At 34.0% G+C, this 23,564-nt stretch overlaps 1 protein-coding gene across 3 annotated transcripts in view; it reads right to left on the bottom strand.

Moving 5' to 3' along the window:
- Efr3a (EFR3 homolog A) overlaps positions 1–23,564 on the bottom strand; it is a 76,904-nt gene that overhangs the window by 6,408 nt on the left and 46,932 nt on the right. For 2 of the 3 annotated variants that reach the window (XM_090339407.1, XM_090339408.1), the window contains exons 7-19: positions 22,673–22,810; positions 20,871–20,949; positions 19,197–19,332; positions 16,267–16,428; positions 15,203–15,317; positions 13,563–13,614; positions 11,108–11,280; positions 10,626–10,701; positions 8,978–9,139; positions 7,912–8,043; positions 7,285–7,352; positions 6,218–6,345; positions 2,298–2,389 (exon numbers count right to left, since the gene is read on the bottom strand). In XM_090339407.1, the coding sequence (XP_090195533.1) occupies positions 2,298–2,389; positions 6,218–6,345; positions 7,285–7,352; positions 7,912–8,043; positions 8,978–9,139; positions 10,626–10,701; positions 11,108–11,280; positions 13,563–13,614; positions 15,203–15,317; positions 16,267–16,428; positions 19,197–19,332; positions 20,871–20,949; positions 22,673–22,810 (1,513 nt within the window). Of the gene's footprint in view, positions 1–333; positions 407–2,297; positions 2,390–6,217; positions 6,346–7,284; positions 7,353–7,911; positions 8,044–8,977; positions 9,140–10,625; positions 10,702–11,107; positions 11,281–13,562; positions 13,615–15,202; positions 15,318–16,266; positions 16,429–19,196; positions 19,333–20,870; positions 20,950–22,672; positions 22,811–23,564 lie in introns of all 3 variants that reach the window. The other variant, XR_016536708.1, reaches the window with a different exon arrangement.

Below are 23,564 nucleotides of genomic sequence, written 5' to 3'. Positions count from 1 at the left end.
ACCTGGAGATATGCAAAAGGTATAAAATCAACTCCTTTATGATTTTAAAATGGGTAATGATGTTTTTTGTGATAAAAAGGCAATAATACCTCTGTGCCATTAGAACATTAAAAAAAATATATTGTCACTATAGTATCTCTGACTAAAACTTAAGAAACAATACATGAGTACTTGCCTGAGACTTTGGTCATCCCTAATTTTAGCTCATGAGCTTCTTTTGCTAAGTCTAAGGCAGCAAGACTATGAAAGCAAAAGACTTCATGCTCTGCGCCTTAGCTTCTCTGTAATACAAAGGCTTTATAGCTGGAAATCAAGCAGCAAGAGTTCCACTACCTCAGTCTTTCTACTGAAGGTTCACATTCTAGTTGAAGTCAGATTAAACTTGGGAATCTTCAGTTGCTTTGTTCTAGATATTTGGAGCAGACATATAAGATTAGGTTCTGGCTGGTTACTTACTTGTACCTAGAAGCAATCTAACACTTTTATGAGAAAACTTGTTGTTCTCAGACTTGACTAATAGCTTTGGACTTTTAAAAACCAACTATAGTAAAGGAGAAAGAACATAGGAAAAGGTAGGAAGCCACATTCTTATTACATTAACTGTTACAAGTACTTACTAGTAACTGGTTAATAACTACCTGGTGTAAACTGCAGGTGCCCATGCAATAAAATTAGTTGTCACCTACAGAGTAACTTTGTTCTATCGTCTGGAATTCAAACATCTCTAATATACAAAAAGCAGATTTAACAATGGCTAATGAATTTCAAACTCAATCATGTTTGAATAAATGTGATAATATATTTTATTTTTCAGATGCTCAGTGAGAGACGTATTTTAGGTAAGATTGATAGCAGTGGGGAAGATAATAAGTGTATCACTAATGGGCTTTAACGAGTACCACAAAACAAAAAATAAAAAAAATCAATCTTCCCTTTACATTATGTCATATAAATCATTTTTTAATTAATTTAATCAAAATGCACTGATTCTTCACAATGAACTCAAGCGACAGATACAAATTTCTGGAAAGTATAAAAATAGTAAAAAGAAAATGGAAAAATATCAGTGTAATAAAGTATTGTACTCTTGAGAAAACTCTATAAACTGAAGCTTTAAATAAATTACTTCATTCAAAAATTAATAGCAGCTTCAATCATTTTGTGATAAGAGTTAGAGAATGACCTCTTTGTTAGCAGAACTGAAACTAAAGTGGCTTAATTAAGCTTAAGTGGATAAGAAACTTTAACCAGATTTAAAGTTCCAAGTTTTAAAATGAATTATTAACTACTCAATGCTAACATTCTAGTAAAACTAGCTAGTACTTAAATATCCCCAAGACTTGAATAATCTTAATAGAAATTATTAATGGGAAGTTGAATGGTACAGGAGATAGAAGTTAGTTGGTTGTATCCTGACAACTGAAGAACTTTAATTTCTGAAAATAAAAGAATTGATGGAGATTGGCAGGGGTGGGGTGAAAGAAGGCTGGGAGAACATACGTTCATCCAAGTTCCTTTTCTTTTTCTTGTGTGCTCTTTCCTTTAATGATTTATACTGTACCAAAGGGAAATACTGAAATATGTAGCAAATGGTGGTAATCCATAGGAGGGGCCAATTTAATAGACTGGCATCACAGCACTTTTATTTGACTGTCAGAAATTCAGTGGTGATTTGTGTGGGGTGAAATCTGAGATTGCCTGTTGCTTTCCTTGTTTCTAATTTTGAATATTAACTTTGGTGCTCTACTACATAGGATAGCACTAAGTGCCTAGGGTGTTGCAGACAGTCAGGGCTCTTTAAATACACAATTCTCTTGCACAGCCCGAGATAAATCCATCATGTCTACTATTCAGGGTGATAAACTGGTCATGAAAAGTTTTGATGCTTTCTACAGAGAGTGGACATTTGATTCCACAGGAGGTATACAGTTCCACCTACTCCTGTAATTTATGCTTCTTGAATTTAAAATTAAAGCCTCCAGAGAGGTTAGTAGCTTATTAACAGGACTTATATGGCATTGTTTACAAAAAACTCTTTTGTTATAGTGAATTAAAATGTAAAAATCTAATAATATGCTATATTAAATTTATGTATCTTTCCAGACAGCTGAGATGAGTTCCATAAAAATTATACCTAGTTAAATTAGATTTAGTTTCTTCTAACAAAGCAATTGATTTGGGGCTTAAAAAAATGTAGAGCTGTAGTTGTCCCTGTTTGTTTGTGTGGAGGACAAAAGTTTTCTTAAGGGATGTCAATCTTAGGAGAGTAGTGTGCAGTCTAAACCTCCAGAACTTACCACGTCGTCAGAAGGAATGCTGTTAGATAAAATATCCACTTGAATGGATACGGTGTCCACAATGCTTTTCCGTCTAGAAAGACGATCTTCATCTGAAATAAAAAGGTTTTCCCTATTATTTGTTAGTTGTTACACTTATTTTTGTTTATAACCTCCTATTTCAGACTCTTAAAAATTTTAGAAGGGTTTCAGAAAGTTAGCAGCATCTTTTATGCTTTTCCAGGATTTAGCACTGTGTTTTCAGACCTGGAAAAACATGATGATTATGTGTGTGTGTGAACAGAAAGTTAGGCAATGATTATGTGTTACTGAACAGAAAGTTAGTAAACTTTAGTGTGCATTTTGCATCTTCTTTTGTCATATTGTTTTTAATTCACGTTAATTTTAACATGAATGCCTGATGGTTATACAATAAAAATAAGTATAATAACAGATTACCTTGTACAATATTACAGTTTCTTCTGACTCCTCCTGCATTATGGTAGTATATAAGGGCCACAAATGAGTTCTAACCAACCAAAGTCATTATAAATAAATTCTATTCATATTTAGGGATTTCTTTATATAATTATGTAGACACCAAACTAAAGTATTCAGAATCTTTCTATATAATGAGAAAAAAAGAAATATAAGAAAAGAAAATAATATCTTTTGTAGAGTGGGAAGAACTAAGAAAGTAGAAAACACATATTTAAGAGAATTTATCACTGGTTAAGCACCTGCAGAAAACTAAAGTTGGATCCTTCTTTGTCACCTTGCACCAGGATTAATTCCAAATGGATCAAAAACCTCGAAGTAAAAGCAGATACACTGGGGCCGGAAGTTTGGCCTAGTGGTTAAAGTGCTTGCCTAGCATGCATGAAGACCCGGGTTCGATTCCTTGGTACCACATACATAGAAAAAAGCCGGAAGTGGTGCTGAGGCTCAAGTGGTAGAGCTCTAGCCTTGAGAAAGTCCAAGGACAGTGCTCAGACCCTGAGCCCAAGCCCAGGACTGGCAAAAAAAATAAATAAATAAAAAAAATAAAAAGCAGATACACTGAAAACTTTATAAGAAGGAATAGGAGATACACTAGGCCTCGGCACAGGTTGAAACTTTCTTAATAAGGACCCAGAAACAGAACACATCAGAGAAAGTCTGGATAAGTGGAACTGCATTAAACTGCAAGCTTCTGTAAGGCAAAGGACATAGCAAGCAAATTAACTACAAAGTCTACAGAGTGGGAGAAGATCTTCACTAACCATACAATAGACAAAGGCCTCGTATCTAAAATATATCAACAGCTCAAAAAATTGAATCACTCCCAAACTAATCTCCAAAGCAACAACCATCCCATTAAAAGATGGCCCAAAGACTTAAAGAGAGTCTTCTCTGAAGAAGAAACAAAAATGGCCTATAGACACATGAAGAAATGCTCAACATCTCTGGCCATAAAAGAAATGCAAATCAAAATTCTAAGATTCCACCTCATTCCAGTTAGAATGGCCAGGATCAAGAAATCTAATAACAACAGATGCTGAAAGGGATGTGGCCAGGAGGGATCACTACTACATTGTTGGTGGAAGTGCAAAATCATTCAATCACTATGGATAGCAGTATGGCAGTTCCTCAAAAGACTAAACATAGAGCTCCCCTATGACCCAGCAATTCCACTACTTGGCATTTACCCAATTGTCCAGAAACAAGGACATACTAAATCCACTAGCCCAATGATGTTCATTGCAGCACTATTTACCATAGCGAAGATATGGAACCAACTCAGATTCCCCTCAGCTGATGAGCAGATCAAGAAGATGTGGTATTTATACACAATGGAATACTGTATGGCCATCAGAAAGAATGACATTGCCCCATTTGTAAGGAAATGGAAAGACTTGGGAAAAAAAATCATATTAAGTGAAGTAAGCCAGACCCAAAGGAACATAGGCTCAATGGTTTCCCTCATTTGTAATAATTAGTGTACACTTAGGGCTCTCCTAGCAGAGGATTACAATAGCTCAAAACCTAGATACATAAGGCCATGTAGGATGAATCCAAATGAAAGGATCTTCAGGATATGGAAACAAGAGCTTTATCTTGTGTGATTCTTGTTCTTAATGTACTATGTTATTTCTCTTCTCTTTTGCTGCCCTTTGGTTATTCTCATATTACAGTATCTGACTTTGTTATCTGGCATATTGTATAAATGTTTATTTGTTTATTTGAAATAGGAAAGGGAAGGGGGAACACAATATGACTGGGAGGGGGTGGAGGAGGGAAGTGGGGACCAAAAGATGAGGAGTATCAATGTGTGAGAAGTAATGCTTCTATTATCTGGTGAAGATAACTGTAACCCCTTTATACATTACAATAAAAAAAACTGGAAAAAATGTATCAGCACAATTACTACAAATGAGGAATTAAAGCAACAGAAAAAAAGGAAATACAGCTAAAAGGAAGGAACAGCAAATCAATGACTAAACTAAATTTAAAGCTATATAAAATATACAGGCCACTGGCTCCATTTCTAGAAAGCACATTTACTGAAGCATGTTCCTAGAGGACAGGCAAGGGAAAAGGTTATCTACACCAATGACTCAATTTACCTTTGTACTTGCGCCTGCGCTTATGTGGCTTTTTGCCCGAAGGAAAAAGAGCTAAATCCAAAGTATAAGAAAATGGAAAGTCTTAAAAACAACCATAAAAAGTGATACTGATTTACTTTATGTTTTAAGTTTTTGGCACAGGGTTGCAGTAGGTAGGTAGCTCAGGGAGAGCTCAGACTTGCTACATTATGTAGTTCAGGCGGCCCCAAACTTGTGATTCTTTTGCTAGATTATAGATGTGGATCATTACATGACCTACTCATTTTGATTTTAAAGAAATTCATGACAATAGGATCTCTTATAATGTAAGATTTTAAGGAAAATACAAAAATATGTGAATATCTGATAGACTAGTATATAAATTATATAAGGTATGTATCTATATTTTGGTTCTATGTCATAAAAAGATGGCTAACTTGCAAAGTGTGCGCTTTTTTGTGAGTAGTCTAGATTACCTAACTAGAATCCAATAGTTCCTTTTCAGCACAGATGTATCCCAAAGGAAAATCTAATTCTTCTACCATTTAATATAGTAATGAACTCACAATACAAAAAAACTGAATGTAAGATACCATGTAGTGTTGTAATTCAATAGAACTATTTTAGTCACTGGAAAGAATAGAAATACATAGACTGCAGGGAAAAAAGTATTCCTGTCATGAAAATACCTGGAAGTTTTTCATAAAGTTTCTTCACAGCAGGACACCAATGGCTCACATTTGTAATACTAGCTACTGAGATCTGAAGACCGCAGTTCAAAGCCGGGATGGGGAATCCCCGAGACTCTTATCTCCAATTAACCACCAGAAAACCAGAAATGGCACTGTGGCTCAAGTGGTAGTGGTAGCCTTGAGCTAAAGAGCTCAGGGACAGCACCAAGGCCCAGAGTTCAAGCCCCATGATTGACTAAAAAAAAGTTTCTTTACATAGTAGTCTATATTCTTTCAAATGAGAAAAATTTCCTAATTTAAACTCAAACCATTTGTTAAATGATTTCTATACATAGGAAAGAATTTCTACAAGGATACCATGGTTTAATGAAAAAAGGATTTAATTTTTCTTCTTTGTTTAAAAGACAGTAATAGGCATAATATGATTGAAATACTAAGTAAAAATCTCTAAAAACATTTTTTGTTTACATTTACAACTTAGAAACTTATTAAAGGTTTTCAAAAGCAAAACTTGAGAACCGAAATTGTTTAAAGCAGTTTAAACAGGCTTTTCCTATAGTAATGACACATACTCAAAATTAATTTTCACTACCAGGTAAGATAGTGAATTTACAACTAAATCTAAATCAGTCACTAATGTCAGAGCTGTAACCTTTCCTCTTACCTGTTACTTGTGGTACATATGGTACTGAGAGTTTCTCAACGCTGTATCCACTTCCACCTAGCGACTCTGCAATCTTGTTGGTCAGAAAGTACAAATTTTTGTCATGTTTTTCTAAAGACTTTGGAAGCCTGTTGGGTTGATTAAAAGCAACAGTCACCTAGTATTAATTCCTAAGCAAAAACAACTAAATAAGCAAAACATTCTAGGGCCAAGACCGCAATATCCTCAACACAAACAAAATTGTAGTTAAATGCAAAAATTAATGTATTTTAAGGGAGTAATCTGAATTCTTCAAAAAACATATGGCTGGTTTCCTATGAATTAACAATGTTATGATTCTTCTAGCAACAGCCTACTAGTGAATTCAACCTTATATCACTCTTCTGATACATAAATATTAAAGGATGAACAACATTAAGTTCAGTTTTAATTTTTGTGCTAAGTAAAAATTTACTAAGACGAAAAAGCAAAACTACAGCACACTAATTGTTCATGAAAGTCCCATCACCCAGTAAGCATCAGAGCACTTACTCAGCCACAGCAGGCTCCCTTTTGTGATGCTGGTATTATCCTGTGCTGCTGGGCTCAAAGTTTGAGTTAAATGTGGGAGTACTATTATCCATACAATTGCTTTTTGGAAAGCAAGGAAGAATATAAGGTATGATATATCAATTTTCTTTCCTTTATCTTTGTCCCTCAATTGTATGACTATTACTACCGACTTTTGAAAGTCTTTAACATTGTATTTTATTTTCATAAAAGAGTACTCATTGAGAACAGATAAAAAAACACTAAAGAGATATTCCTATTTTAAAAATGGGATTTTCCATTTCTGTTAGATATTGCTTCCATGTGTGTATGAGTCTACATTTATAATATTCAAAATGTATGTTATACATTTCCTTTATTAAGGTAAAAAGAAGAATGGCAGGAGAACACGAAATGATTATGACAAAGCATCATTGTATGCATATGCATATACATCCAACAACAATTTATTTCTCTATAATCACTACTGATTAATTTCTTTAGGCAACCTTCCTTAAAAATGTAAAGAATTAACGTACATGCACTTATCTCTGAAAATATGCTCTGGGAGAAAATAAGGGGCTTCTATGGTTCGAATTTCAATAACCTGAAAAAAACACAAATAAAAAACACAAGAGAAATTAAAAAAGCTTCACCTATTAGGACCCTGCATTAACACTGGAAATCAATTGATCAAACCAAAAAACAATCTTTAAACACCCATTTGAAATACTATCAGTTATTTTAGGACTAAAGTTCCAGATATGTAGTTTATTTTAAACCCTCAAATTTTAAAAGCAGATATAAATCAGAGGGCAGGGAGTTTAGCCTAGTGGTAGAGTGCGTGTCTAGCATGCACAAAGACCTGGGTTCAATTCCTCAGTACCGCATACACAGAAAAAAGCCAGAAGTGGTGCTGAGGTTCATAGGTAGAGCTCTAGCCTTGAGAAAGTCCAAGGACATAATATTCAAGAAAACAACATATCCCGATGCTTTAACATACTAACAGTAGTTAAGTTGCAGGTTCAATTTAGTCACCTAACATGTTTATTGGAATTGTGTTAATAATCTAACATATAATCATCAAAATTAAAAATAATCATTACTGGAAAAAAAATCACCATTTTTGTACCAGATTTTAAGGATTTGTTTTTGTAATGTGTTACCTTGCTAATGTGCTGGCAAAATGCAGGAACGGCTATCATCTGACTCACAAAGTTGAGATAAGCTGCAACCAGTGCCATAATTCCACATCGATGGAACATGGGTAAATTATCCTCATTGATAATTGCACTGTCCTTTAATAAAAAAGAAAAACACATACCCAATAGGTGCGTATTTCTTGCATACTTAAAAAAGAAAACTGCAAAATGTCCCCTTTCCAGAAGTTATATTTTAGAAGAATAAATGTTCATCAATAACAATTGAATCAAAAAACTTAAAATGGATTCTTCCTTAGGAAAGCCATTCCTGTTCGCTGTCTCTCCTCTACACAAAAACACACCAGAGCACAGAGATACTGACAGAGATAGAAGATGCCATTGTATGTTCATTCTCTTTTGACTCGATAACATGCAGAATCAATCTGCAATGTGATATATATATATAAATATATATAATATTTTCCCTTTTTTCTTTCTCTTTTCTTTTGTTAAGTACTAGACTTCAAACTCTACCTTGGGCTTGTCAGGCAGGCACTCTTTCACTTGAGGCATACTTTCAGACCTGTAATTATTATTACATAACTATTTTCTCCACCAGATGGGAAGTATAGGTATATAGACTATCTTTCTACCACACATCATGGCCTGGATTGATAGTGAGTATACAATGTACACAGTGTTCACTATCAACATGAATGTGATCAGCATCTTGAGTATGACTAGATCTCAAACCTAAATTCTTGTTCTTAAATAAATGCAACAATTCTTTTTTTGTTGTTGTTGGTTGTGGGGTTTGAACTCTGGGCCTGGGCACTGTCCCTGAGCTTTTCAACTAAAGGCTACTGCTCTGCCTCTTGAGCCACAGCACCACTTCCAGTTTTCTAGTGGTTAATTGCAGGTAAGAATCTCACAGACTTCAGTGCCTGGGTTGGCTTTGAACCTCAATCCTTAGATCTCAGCCTCCTGAGTAGCTAGCATTATAAGCATGAGTCACTGCATCCAGCTTAAGTACAACAATTCTTTAGAGAGTATGTCTGCTTCATTAAAAGAAAAGGTTGTAAATGCATACCTGTAAAGCAATGGCCAATCGGATAAGGTCAATAACTACCTCTTCGTTGGCTAATTCAATAGTTATGAGAGCAAGAGAAGTATACAGTAGTTCATAGTTTTTCTGAACATTGTCTTCCTCTTTACAGCCCAAATATATGTGCCGATATAGCTGTTGGCCATTCTGAAAAGACAAAAAGTATTAATTCTGCTTAAAATGTAATAAGGACATATTTCACAACTTTCTAAAAAGTAGCAACTGTACTTCATAATGTATCATGAGAGAGAAATTTAAGATAATAATCAGATGGTTAAATTGTATTTCATTATTGATAGCAACAAACAGGCTCACATACAAACTATCACTAGAGTTAAAAAAAGATAAAACAAGGCAAAATAGCATATCAGACACTTCGAGTGTGGAAAAAAAACTGTTTTATAATACTTTGAGAAAACAAATGCAGATTGTAGAATGGTCTAAGGGAAAATAAACCAAGTGGATGGTAGACTCCTGAGAGACAGTTCTGAAACAGCGTTGGCAATAATGAAGGATGCTGTTTTGATGGGGATCTGCAATGGACTGTCTGGTCTGGGCATAGTCCTGCACTGCTGCTTGAGAGAATGCCAGAAGGGCATATGCACATGCTGGGACACTTCCAGAGTATCAAAGGCAGGTCTTAAGCCTATTTAAGCAATGAGGCCATAGATCCCTCTACTCGTACAGGGACTGCAAGAAGGTTTGCCCCTCAGAAGGCTTATACGCATGCTCAGTAATGGAGAATTAGCTAATTAATATTAATTAGTGATGGATGTAAAAGCCTTTCCTAATAGAGCTAATAGAAGTAAGAGCCTGTTTTCCATCATGAGTTACTATGCAGTAACGACCTCAGTTGGGGCTCAGGGGCTGACTGTATGCTACAATCTCTCTCCTGGTAATCCTGACAGTAAGCAGTGAACATTTGGTTCTTATTTTTTCTGTTGTTCTGGCTCCCAATATGAAGCTATGGTCTTCTATCAGAGGACTTCATCTCTGAATTTAGTATTCAGGTATCTACCTTTCTGAATCCAGTTTCCCGGTCTTTCAAACAGTTCTATAAGTTGGTGGAAAAGAAAGGTCTTACATGTCAGGTCCTCTCAAGCCTTAAGAAGGCCTTTGGGTTGCTAAACATTATTAACAAAACTTAAAACAATGTTTATGAAGAAGGGAGTTTAAGGTTAAGGTCCCCTAAGTAATTCACATAACTACCCTACTAGGTAAAAATAACATTTGGTAATATGTGCTATAACAACAGAGTACGGGTAATGACTTCATGAAGTAGTCAATTATCATTGATTACTCTGTCACTATGTTCTGGCAACCATGTAAATATTTGTCTACAAAAGAAGAGTAACTGGTGGTATGCCCATAGCACAAACACCATTGTAGGTATGATAGGAAGACATTTCACTTAAGAGAAATTCAGAGCTACTGCAGCAGCCCAGGACCCATGTTAAACACAGGCTGAAGCTGCTGGCAGGACCACTGTGGTAAGGTAGGAAGATAAAGCTAGGAGCTTTATCTTCCAATTCCACGTCCTTTGGATTCACTTCAAGATCTCATATCAGTCTAACAACTAACAATTCAAGTGGCTATCACCTACATCATCCATTTATTTCATAGATATCCTTACCTTTTTCATGAAACTTGTGTCTTGTCTGCAAATTTTTTCTCTTTTTATTTTCAGGTCTGCTACATCTGGTATTATTCTAGAGACAATCAATATATCATTTTTAATGAATAGCACATTTTATTCAAATATCTTGCCTTTTAAAATTGATTCTCTTATTTGTATGAACATTCTTAATATCCTTCTATGAACTACGGAATTATCTTTAATTAAAGACTACAATAATCCTGACTCTCAGGGCCATTCTAAAGTTTAAAGCAAAACTAAACTAAATTAAAATCCATATAACCAATTATTACTAGGTAGATAAACTCCCTGCAGAGTGCATTCAGTGATACCCAGTATTTGTTATTTTCAATTACACTGGATTGTTTCAATATCAAATAAAAACTAAAAGCCCCAGACTAAAAACCTCACAATACTTAAATACAGTAATGTAAAACCCGAGAAGTTATCAAGAAGCCCATTTCATGGTGATCTGTTACCTGATCCCTCGAAGTTTTGCTCTGTTGTCATGGCGGTCCATAAGGTTATGCATCACTTCCAGGACTAACTGCCGCAGCTCATAATCCTCCATGAGAGATGGGGATAACAGAGGGTCCAGAAAAGACCCTGGCAGTGCAGTCACAATTGTCTTGGCTTTGTATCCAGAGGTTACCTGGAAACAGGGATGAAAATGAAAAACTGTTGCACTGAGTCTTTGGCAAAATCCTCAACTGTTTTCTAAGTCCATACGTGTAAGTCAGAAGAAAGAACAGACATAAGCCAGAGGAAAAATATAAAGGAAATCTGTAGTGTGATGATGTTATTGAAATCTCAAAAACAACCAAAAATAGCCAGGAATGATAACAGTTCACATTTATTGTGAACTACACACAATACTAATTACTGGATTTGTCCTCATCACAGTTCCATGAAGAAGCCACTAGTTACTGTCATTTTATAAAGAGAAACCAGGCTCAGATAGGTCAAGAATACATGTGATACGAAGCCAGTAGGAAGCAGATGTAAAGAGATTATGTGGCAAAAGATACTGATCTTGCAAATGATAAATTTCAATTTGAAAATTAACATTTTCAGGTATGCAGTAGTTAAACAAGAATCTATTTTTATTTGGGAAAACTGTAGTTTACTAGTTACTTGATTTGATATCACGACTGTATCAGTCTCATGTAAATTTTAAGTTTTTAAGCAAAATATACTTAAATGTTATTAATCATTTTAAAATCATACCACATAGACATTACAGTGCAGAGATCACAGTATAAGTAGAATGCAAGGCATAATTCACGTATGAAATTTGTTTAATTATAAGTAAAGACTTAGAACCAAATGAAATTTTGTAATTTCGACTTATTTCCAGGATTGTAAAGCACATTTGGACACCTGTGAGGTAGAGGTGATTTTTTTTTTAAGAAGGAAAATGGGTAGAACAATGGCCACCTAGGAAAAATAAAAATATTTTCATGTCTCATATGTATATGTGTGTATATGTGTATTTATACACAATGTAATTCTATGCTGCTGTCAGAAAGAACGACATCGCCCCATCTGTAAAGAAATGGAAAGACTTAGAAAAAATCATATTAAGTGAAGTAAGCCAGACTCAAAGGAACATAGGCCCAATAGTCTCCCTCTTTGTCATAATCAGTAGAAACCTTGGGCTCTCCTAGCAGAGATTTACAATAGAACAAAATCTAGAGACATTAGGCCAAATAGTATGACACTAAATGTAAAGACCTCCAGGAGAAGGAAACAAAAGCCATATAATGAGTGACTGTTGTCCTTAATGTACGATGTTATCTCTCATCTCTTTGGCCATCCCTTGGTTATCTCATATTGTTACAATATTTCACCTTATTATTTGATATATTTCATATGTGCTTAATTGGTTATTTAAATTGGATAGGGAAGGGGGGAAATCAAGGTAAATGGGGGGAGAGGGGAAGGAAATGGGGACCATGTCATGAGAAAGGGTATCAATGTTTGTGAAGTTACGCACCTTCTATCTGGTGAATATAATGTAACCCTTCTATTAATCACAATAAAAATTATTAAAAAAAGAAGGAAAATGGGTAGAACAATGGTCACCTAGGAAAAATAAAAATATATTTATGTCTCACAGAAAAATACTTCAAAAAGTTCTAAATGTGGACAAGTCTGATTTTTGAGAAAAATCTAAAGGAAATTTTTTAGATGTTCTTTATATTCTCAGAGCAGATAATGACACAAATTAAAAAGGGCCTGAAAACATGGGGAAAGTCTTACAAATCTTTGTGTATTAGCATCAAAACTACTATATATTGAGCAGCAGAAATGTTTAAAAATGAATCTACAAAGGCTACTTGTCTGTGCTTACACTCAAGTACAAGATACTGTTTGTTTTTTTTTTAAAATAAGATCAAGTACAATGAAGAGCTCTAGAATAAATTATTAATTTTGAAAGGGCATACATTTCTCACAATTCACCCTTATTTTCTGGCATTATGCCAGGAGTAGGTAAATTAAAAATAAACATAATTGCCATGAACCAACCAAAGGTTTGCCATGACTTTCTTTTCAGTTTGGGTATGTCTTTCTTTCCTTTTTGGCTTCCTATAGCTAAAATTATAGTGTCAAATTTTCATTTTTATGAAATATTTTCCTAACAAGGTATTATTTGAATAGTATGTAAAAAGCATGCCATGATATTTAGAAATAATTAGTCTGAGTTCTATTCCTTAGCTCATGATCCTCCTTTACTATTTCTGAGCTGAGGTTAGGAAAAGTAGGAAAAAATATAGGATAACAAAGAAATACATAACATTCAAGTATACACATTGGGAACACAACCAGCTACAGTTTCTTACTGAATAAGAAAGTTGACAATATGAAGCTAGTCCTTTAATCTTTTCAATATATTTAGTTTCTTGACTGCTTCACACTCACTGAAGTCCTTACCATAAGCAAAGATCTCAGCAACATTATCTGGATTCTCCGAGTTCCCAAATCTCTAAAAATGTATAAAATAGTATTATTAATAATAATTAACATTTACAGGACTTTACTTACTTATAGTATTTTTTCTGATTTTGAAAGTACAATATTGGCTAAATAGGTTTTACTTTTATAATGTATGAAGTCATGGCTTAAAAAACTAAAGTAAAATTGGTATGACTTAAAACAGTTAAATGTAAAGGAATCTGAACAAAAAAATTAAGTTATTGTCTCAAAGAAAATAGACTTAATACAGGTAATGATGACATGAAAATTAAACCCATAAGTATAAAATTAAGCAACCAGAATTAGTACTGAAACATTACACTGTATATCTCATAAATATGTACTACAACTATTTGATATTAATCAAAATGGTTTTTCTTTTTTTTTTTTTTTGGTTGGTCATGGCTTGAACTCTGGGCCTGGGCATTCATTGCCCCTGAGCTCTTTGGCTCAAGCCTACTACCCTACCCCTTGAGCCACGGCGCCACTTCCAATTTTCTAGTGGTAAATGGGAGATAAAGAGTCTCGTGGATTTTTACTGCCCAGGCTAACTTTGAACTGCAATCCTCAGATCTCAGCGTCCTGAGTAGTTAGGATTATAGGCATGAGCCACAGTGCTTGGCTTAGGTTTATTTTTGCTTTTAAATTTTATCCACCCCCATTGGAGTTTTTCTTCCCACCTAAATCCATATACATCCTGGGAAAAGGTGGCTTATGCCTGTAATCCTAGTTACAATTGCCCCCCCCCAACCTTTTTTGAAGTTCAAGGAGGTAAAAATGTTACTCTGGGTGACCACTGCATACCATCTACAGGTAATGCATGATCACATTGTACTTTATAATTAAAATTACACAATTTTAAAACAAAATTATATTTTCTTGCTTTGCTGATTCTTTTTACTGCTAATAATCCTTTCCATTTTCTTAATCATCTATCATTCTCTTAATCATTTATCAATACACATTAATAGGAATATTCATTCACTACATTCACCATAAATATTTTGTCCAACTTAAGCTTCCTAAAAATAATTACTTTAATTGTATGTATTTATTTGGCACTGCGCGAAAATTCAATACCTATGTACAATGTGAGTTAGCATTTCCATCTCAAATATTTAAAAAATTTGATGAAAACTTTGTAAATTTCTTAATAAATCAGCAAAACAAAAATCAAATGAACCACACCAAAGCAAATCTATAAAATACAAAGGAAAGAATAGATGATCTTCATGATTACTTTTGTTTCTAGGATTCTAGTGGTAAAACAGCATTCATAATATTCTGACATCAATTTCTAAAAATTTTATGGAAACATGAAGCTTAGCCCCTTATGTATGCATACATACAATATCTAGGCTGGACAAATCTTTACTTGATTAATAAAGACATAAAACTTCTGAGAATTTATGAAAAGCTGAAAAATGTTTTAACATGTAAATGTTGATTCAGTTACTTAGCAATATCTTAAGTACTATAAAAATATGACTGACTTTTATTAGGCATTTATAACTAAGATTAAGTAAAACTCAATGTTTAACAAATTTAGTATTACATTTAATCTAAGAATAAATTCAAATTTATATCTAAAAACATACCCTAGTTGGCTCATATCCAAAGTATGAGTAGATGTTCCAAAAACAGGTACTTTTCCCATAATGAACATCATGATTTCTGACCTCTGGTAATCTGGTAGGTTACTTCCAAAAAATCCTATAAAAGTATTAAGATAAATCTAACAAATCAAAAGTTTTCCTATAAAACACAAAATTTCAGTACATTTTTAACCCAAATTGTACAATACTATTAAACAACAGATCTGTTCAAATTTATACAGTACCAAGGATGCAATAATTTTCTCCTGCTCAAAAATCATATACAAGATATGTATTGTAGATAAATACTTAGATACACTATTGGTAGTTCTTATGAAACCTTTGTTTTATATTGTAGGTTTAAATTCTTGTTTAGTGGTCAGTAATTATGGCTAGTCCAAATAGCAATATCATTTCGCTGAAATCTTACTGCAATTATTTGTTCTCATTTTAATTCTCAAGTTACTCCGAATATGTTATACTACAGATATATTACTTCATTTGCTATACATATTTTTACAGTAAAATATTTAAGCAATAAATGTTCTAGAATGGAAACCACAATGCTACATTAATTAGAAGTTACTGAAGCAATTTAAATTACTTTTGTGAAAATGAGATTAGTTGGTTTGATATATAAAATATCTCAGAAAATCCATATAAAATTCAGTAAATTTAAGTATCACCACAGAAGCGAGTTTACCATATATTGGATCAATTTACAAAATTGAAATATGGAAGGTGGCTAAAAAATGAGTAATATTACATATATATTGTTCCTGTATGCACATTCTCATGCGCATTAACACACACACACACACACACACAATGTGTACAAGGAGAGGAACTGGAAAAAAGAGCAAATTAAAAAGCAATTGTATAAGATACTAACAAATGATTAAACCAGAGTACCCTTTGTCCCATTCTCATGCTTTCTTTTTCCAAGTATATGTTATTTACAAATCCAAGTTATCATCCCTGTTTGGCAATGGTACTTTATTAGTCTCTTTTTTGAGAACTTTTTAGTCAATGTTGAGTATGATGAGTAAGAACGCTGGAATACTCACCTATTGTTTGGATGATAGCGTTCTGCACAATCTTCTCATCATTGTCTTTGGAACTTAAGGTCACACTCCCCACTGATCCCCTGTGGGACTCACTGGCTTCAAATTCAACGCTAAGACGCAGGTGTTTCAGCAGAGTGTTGAAGACTTCCAGCACTGTGGGTCCTGTCAAGGATTGGCTGTGTGAGAAGATTCACTTTCCAAATAATGAGTACACGTGAAAGTAATTCTATTTCTCAACTCAATATTTTGGTTATTTTCTAAATAATCAAAATTATGTAGCAACTAATGAAATCACCATATATCTATTTATTTTTTTGGAGGGGGAAGTCCTGGGCTTGAACGCAGGGCCTATGAGCTGTCCATGGGCTTTCTTAAGGCTAGAGCTCTACCACTTGAGCCACAACACCATTTCCAGCTTTTTCTAAGTATGTGATACCAAGAAATTGAACCCGGGTCTTTGTGCATGCTAGACAAGCACTTTACCACTAGGCCAAACTCCGGGCCCCCATATATTTCTTTTTTAATGTGAAGCATTAAAGCAACAAGGTTCTCTAGTTATACCAGCAAACATTAGGTATCCATGACCAACTAGGCCACAAACAATATAAAATGTTTGTGTGCATATTTTACTTATCTAGTCTTTAAAAATTAAAACAATAGTTGGGGACAGGTGACTCACAACTGTAATTCTAGCTGCTCAGAAGGCAGAGATCTGAGAATCGTGATTCAAAGCCAACCTGGGCACTAAATCTGTGAGACTTTTATCTCTAATTAACCACTAGAAAACTGAAGTGTTGCTGTTGCACAAGGGGTAAGGTAGTAGCCTTGAGCTGAAGAGCTCAGAGGCAGTGCCCAGGCCCAGAGTTCAAGCCACACAACCGACCAAAAAAAAAAAAAAAAATCAAAACAATAATGTGTACTGAGATCATATTTAATTTGATTAGTATAACAGAATCCATAAAAATTATAGTATCTCACTACTGCACAGAAAAAATAGTTATAACTCACTAAATTAAATGAGGAAGAATTCTCTAAGTTATGAGACAGAAACTAATCAGCCTTATCAGATTCACATCAACTGATTTATTCTCTGCCTTCTGCCAATAATTAATTTTCACATCCATCAATATATTTTAAGTAGGGGTTTCATTTCTGACCTTTATTTTCAATTATAAACTTCCCAAGAAAGGGAATCATGGTTAAGTACCTTTTCAAATGTATAGAGCACACGATGCCTAACACAGAATAGACATTAAATATGGCGGTTTAAAATATTATCACTTTATATTTCAAATTAAGTAACTTGCCAATCAATAGCTAGGGGCTGGAAGTCTGGCCTAGTGGTAGAGTGCTTGCCTAGCATGCACGAAGACCCAGGATCAATTCCTCAGTACCACATACATAGAAAACGCCAGAAGTGGTACTGTGGCTCAAGTGGTAGAGCTCTATCCTTGAAAAAGCCCAAAAGACAGTGCTCGCTTTTATTTTTAAAGATAAGTTATGATGATGAAAAGTCTGTAGACAAGTGCTCATCATTATTAACACTGAAAGAGCATTAGAATACCTCTCTTCATTTTGATTTTCAATACTGCTTCTATAGACCTTTCTAAAGAAATAACAAATGAAACATCTTGTGTCATGACATGTTCTCTTCATTCCTGACTACCCATTTTTCAAGTCTTACTGATAACTGAGCACAAGGTCTTTCCCTTGGGCTGATGGTAGAGTTATAATATAACACATCTCTCTATTCTCTTTCTCCCTCCCTCCTCCTCTTTCTCCCCTGCTTCTCTTTCCCTCAGTCTGTTAGATGCTGGTCCTGGGGCTTAAAGCTCAGGGTGTCCCTGAGCTTTTCTGCTCAAGGTTAGTACTCTGTCACTTGAGCCACAGCTCTACTTCCAGCTTTTTGCTGGTTAACTGGAAAAAAGATCTCATGGACTTTCCTGCCTGGGCTGGTTTCAAATTGCAATCCTTGGTCTTAATCTCCCAAGTAGCAAAAATTACAAGGGTGAGCCACGGCATAAGCTAAAATATATCTCTGATAAGACTATAGTAAATCTATAAAACTGTCAATGATATAGGACTTGTTCCAAAATATGTTTACAATTTAATTTCATATCACTTCCCTGACTTTTTTTCAATTATACACAATCTACAGATGGACCATGCAAGATTTTGATGGTGCTGTCCATCTTCATTTTATCTCCAAGCCCTGGTTTTCTTATATGTGATGAAGCTTGCTTTTATATCAGGTGGAGTTAAGTGCAAGTAAACTACAGGTTCAGTAAACCTGTTACCAGAAATGCTTCAGGCTTCAGAATATGTGTATATGGTGGGGATGCTTATATGTGTACGTGTGTACATGGTGTGTGTGTAGGTGTGAATGTATACAGGCGTAGCCATATAACCCATGTAATGAGACATCTTAGGGATGTGCCCATAGTCTGAACACAAAATTCGTTTGTCCTTCACATACACATGTTACAAATAAACTAAACAGAAATTTATTTTAGATTTTAAATGGCCTTACATTTTGACAAAAATATCACACGATATAAGTTGAAGAATTTTATACTTGTGGTATGTCAGCACTAAAACAAGTTTCAGGTTTTAAAGTATTTCCAAACTATAGATTTTTCGATTAGGAATGTTTAATCAGTACTACTTTTAATTCTGTATTCTGCCCATGCTCAGTACATAAATTATATCTAAAAACACTTGTCCAAATACATAAAAGGAGAAGAGAGACTGATTTTGAGAAAAATGTCTAACTACACACAAAATAACCCTGAGAATAATGACACAAATCTCAAAGGAAATCATAGTACACAGAAAACAATGTACATATAGTCCGAAGAGTATCTGTCACACTTTTGCCTACTGGAACATAGTAATGCATTCTTGGATTTTGTTGTTCTTATGGCACTTACCTATGGAACCTTTAGCAGCAATGGCAACAGCTTCTAACAGAACCTGAATAATACCTGCACGAACTCGTGGAGAGTCTTTCTTACGTGCATCAAGGTGTCCAAGAATCTCCTGGATGACATGGTGAGAATACTGAGCCTGAAGGAAGTTGAGAACAAAAAAAGGTAAACAATTCACATCAAGGTATTTTTGACTTTTCTTTACTATTATACATTCATAACAATCTGAAGTAAAAACTAAATTTTTACTTCTACTTTGCTTCATTTAAAACTACTGAAGTAAGAGGAATATTTCTTTCTGCCTCTGTTTCTCTCTCTCTCTCTCTCTCTCTCTCATACACACACACACACACACACACACACACACACACACACACACACACACACACACACACACACACGAGGCTGACCTGGCCTAGAAACCTGTTCCATCTGACCTAAGAACCACAACTAAAGTCTACTATTTTACAAAGCCATTTGATTTATTACCCAACCAGGATACTTCAGTCAGTGAAAGCACTGAATATTAGACATATCATCATTACTTTTCAATTGGTGACTTAGGGGATATACATCCCTATAGTACTGAATATAACAAAACTTGGGACAATATGTATTTTCTTTTTAAAAGTAACCAAATATCAGGCACTTTGTATATACTTTATTATGTATTTTATTTCATTCACAAACAACACCATGAGAAAAAGTCAACTCAATTATTTTGTGTTATTCAGTGCAAATAATAACTTGCAGACAAACTCTAAGAATATATAAGGAAATTCTAGTCTAACCAAAGTATGAGTAAGATCGAGCTCTGTGCTGCTTCTAAAACTTCATCTTCTTTAAAGCAGTAATTACTTTTTAGGGTGTCAGAAATAATATTATCGGCTGTGATGGAGCTCAGTAGGAAAGCACTTACCCAGCAGACATGAGTCCCTGTGTTGTCTCACAAAAAAGTAAATGATGTCTAAAAGACTTCAAAAATCCTGCTTGAATTAAGAGCTAACCATTGCTCTTTCACATTTTGAGGAAGAAAAACCAAAAACCCAAAACAAAACAAGTTTGTCCTTTGCAATAGGTATTTAATCATAAGGGTATATTCAGAATGGTTAATAGAAGCACTTCCTCAGAGTAATCAACTAATGAATGTTAGTTGCTACAGCAGTTAAAATAAATTCTGGTATAACAGAATTCAAATACCAGTTCATCAATTAATATAAATATATAATTCATATATTAAGTATATGAAAAATAGTGTAACCATGAAAAAATATTAGCTTTTTTTTGGTCGATTGGGGGACTTGAACTCGGCCTGGGTGCTGTCCCTGAGCTCACTGGCTCAAGGCTACCGCCCTAACCCTTGAGTCACAGTGCCACTTCTGGTTTTCTGGAGGTTAACTGGAGATAAGATTCTCAAGGACTTTCATGCCCAGGCTGGCTTTGAACCTCAGATCTCAGCCTCCTGAGTAGCTAGGATTACAGGTGTAAGCCACCAGCGCCCGACATAATTTTAGGTCTTTTTTATAAGATATTTTTCATCCTAGGAAATAAGTGGTACAAGAAAATGAGACAAATTACTAAGTTAAAAACATTTTACATTATAGTTTTCAACAGCTACTCAATGATGTACTTATCTATAGAAATTACTTATATGAAAAATAGCTAACCAAGTCTTACCTGAATAGAATACATTATGATTTTAAAGCAGTGAACTGCAAATTCATTAGGATCCCACAATTTGTGATGGTCTAAATGCCTGTAAATAGCAACAGAAAATTGTTACATTAAAATATGGTTAAATTTAAAAATTTAACAATTCCCTGGTTAAAATTTTTCTTGCATAACTTCATTAACATTTCAAAGAAAAATTTGTGACAATCTCACAATTTTAAGCTAAGATCATCCAATAATTACTTACAGATATTAATACAGAATATGAGCTACACTTTATCTCACATTAACACTTAACTTATATAGCACTCCAGTCAATGGCATCAGTGTCTTGTGCTCATTGTTAATTAAAAATATGATATTCAAAATTCTTACTGAATGATTCATTGTTTCCCATAGAACATAGCACAAATAAAAAAACAGCCCTACTTCAATGTTAAACTAAAATATTCAGTAAAATAAAATTTCCACAGCAACTTATCAGCACTGAAATTCTCAAGCTAGGCATGAATTCTTTGTAATGAAATACTAGATATCAGTTTTTACTTGTTTTCAGTGCCTATTTTATCATGATTATATATGTTAATAATCCATTAAGTATATTCATTATATATTTTCCAAACATCTGGTACCTTACTTATACATTGCCTTTCTTATTTAACTAATTAAATAGCGAACAAATAACTATAGGGTATTTAACATTTAACTTGATTAACATACAATCAGGATTTAAATTAAGGATATATATATAAATAAAAGAACATAGATAATTCAAGCTACTCAAGTAAAGTTAATTTGATAATCTTGCTTCTAGTCTAGCTATCTTGAATTCTAATATTAAGTCAGTACATAGACATTAAAAAACTTTCTTTTAATATGTTTAACATAATTCTGGTACTTTTAGTAGCATTTCTATAAGCCTATGGTATTTAAATAGTTGATCTAACAAATAGAAGATCACAGAAACTTTCAAAAATATAATTATCTGATTTTTAAGATAATTTGTTTTATAGATTCATGTAACTTAAAGGTCATTTTTAAATCCTATAACAAAACTTATGCCCTAAATAAAATGCTACATTCAGAATATTCTTTATATGCTAAGCCCCTTACTATGATTTGATAAGGGAAAGCATAAGGTAAAGGTTAACAAAATAAAGATTAGCAAAATAGTCCAACAATTACATAGTATAGAATATTTTCATTTGATGGTTCAGCTAGAAACAACAGGTTTGCAAGAGTGTTTATGTGGAGAAATTCAAAGCTCAAAACTGTATTTTGCCTGGAGTACTGGATGTAAGGACCAAGGAGATACTTAATAATCCTGCTGTAAGTCTCTTGTTAAAACATGAATCTTCCTAGATAAGAGAGTAAGACCTTAAGAAGCCCATGCTTGGTAAAAAGAAAGCTAAGAGAATAGGAAGAATTCACTACACAAGGGTTGGTACAGCAATGTGTTTCAGACTTAAATACTATATTTCAGTATGTCACTGTGCAATGCATGTCAAGGTCTGTAAGTAGATAATTCAAGTTGTATGATGTACATGATATTAGACATGTTAGTATGGTTTGTATTTACCAGGGAAGCACTAGTTCAGGCATCTAATGAGTACTTAAACATACATTCATATTGAATGCATGTACCAATCTACATACTGACTTAATATGTATTAAGACTGAATCCTATATTACTTCCACAATGTTTCACTGTTTCCAATAAAAGTTCAGCCATGTAAGTAAAAAAGCATTTGTCCTAATTCACATAATATAGCCAAGTCACAGATAACCAGGAAAACACTAAGTCTTACGCAAAAACTGGTCTAACAGCATTATTCATATTCCCAAAAGTTGCTCGCCCCAGCAGTTCTCTGAAGCAGTTCTCAGCCAACACAGCGGGATTCTCTTCTTTATCAGCTGCAGAAGGAGAAGAAGGTGGACCTATTCGACTAAAAAAAAAGAAAAAAAATTAAAGACTGAAACAGGAGGTCTAAAATTAGTTTCAATAGTGAAACAGAATAGACTTCATTTCCCAGAAATGTTACAAAGACATTTTCTTTTATCCCTACCTAACTTTAAAGCTTTATTTTGACCTCATGAATGTACTAACAGCAAAGCTAATCACATAATCTTTTAATATGGAGGACTAAACTCAGCTAGTAACATTTCCAACAGAATGTCTTTTCACAAATAAAATTCAGCAGCTTGCTATTCTTAGTACTTCTACATATGTCTATATTACAGCAAAGTCTTAGTAAGAAAAGTGTCCAAAGACCACAAAGACAGCATCCTCACTTTAACTGCGATGGGATAAAAACAAGATATACAAAAAAGCAGTGATATTGCCTTTGATGAAATGACAAAATTTAAGTTAATTATAATGCTTGTATACATAAATATCTCTTCAGTACACAATATTTGTTCATGTCTTAAAACATTAGTTTAGACAAAACATGCAAGGATAACAACAAGCATTATCTCTGGCACTGTACACATGAGAAAACACAATTTCTTCAGTTTACAATTAGTAGTTTGTTTCTTGAATCTTACAAATGGACTTCAAGAGCTGTAAGTACGGAGAATGAGGTCCCAACTCACTAGTAGTTTTTAATGTTGTAAATATTTTAGATAATAAAACAGCTTCAGCTATAGCAGCAAAACTAGAGGAAAAAAAACTTTTAGGAAAAGATTCTAAAGCTGGAA

This window comes from Megascapheus bottae, chromosome 9, assembly GCF_031878675.1.
Source record: "Megascapheus bottae isolate mThoBot1 chromosome 9, mThoBot2.hap1, whole genome shotgun sequence".
NCBI lineage: Eukaryota > Metazoa > Chordata > Mammalia > Rodentia > Geomyidae > Megascapheus > Megascapheus bottae.
This window is presented reverse-complemented; position numbering and strand designations above follow the sequence as displayed.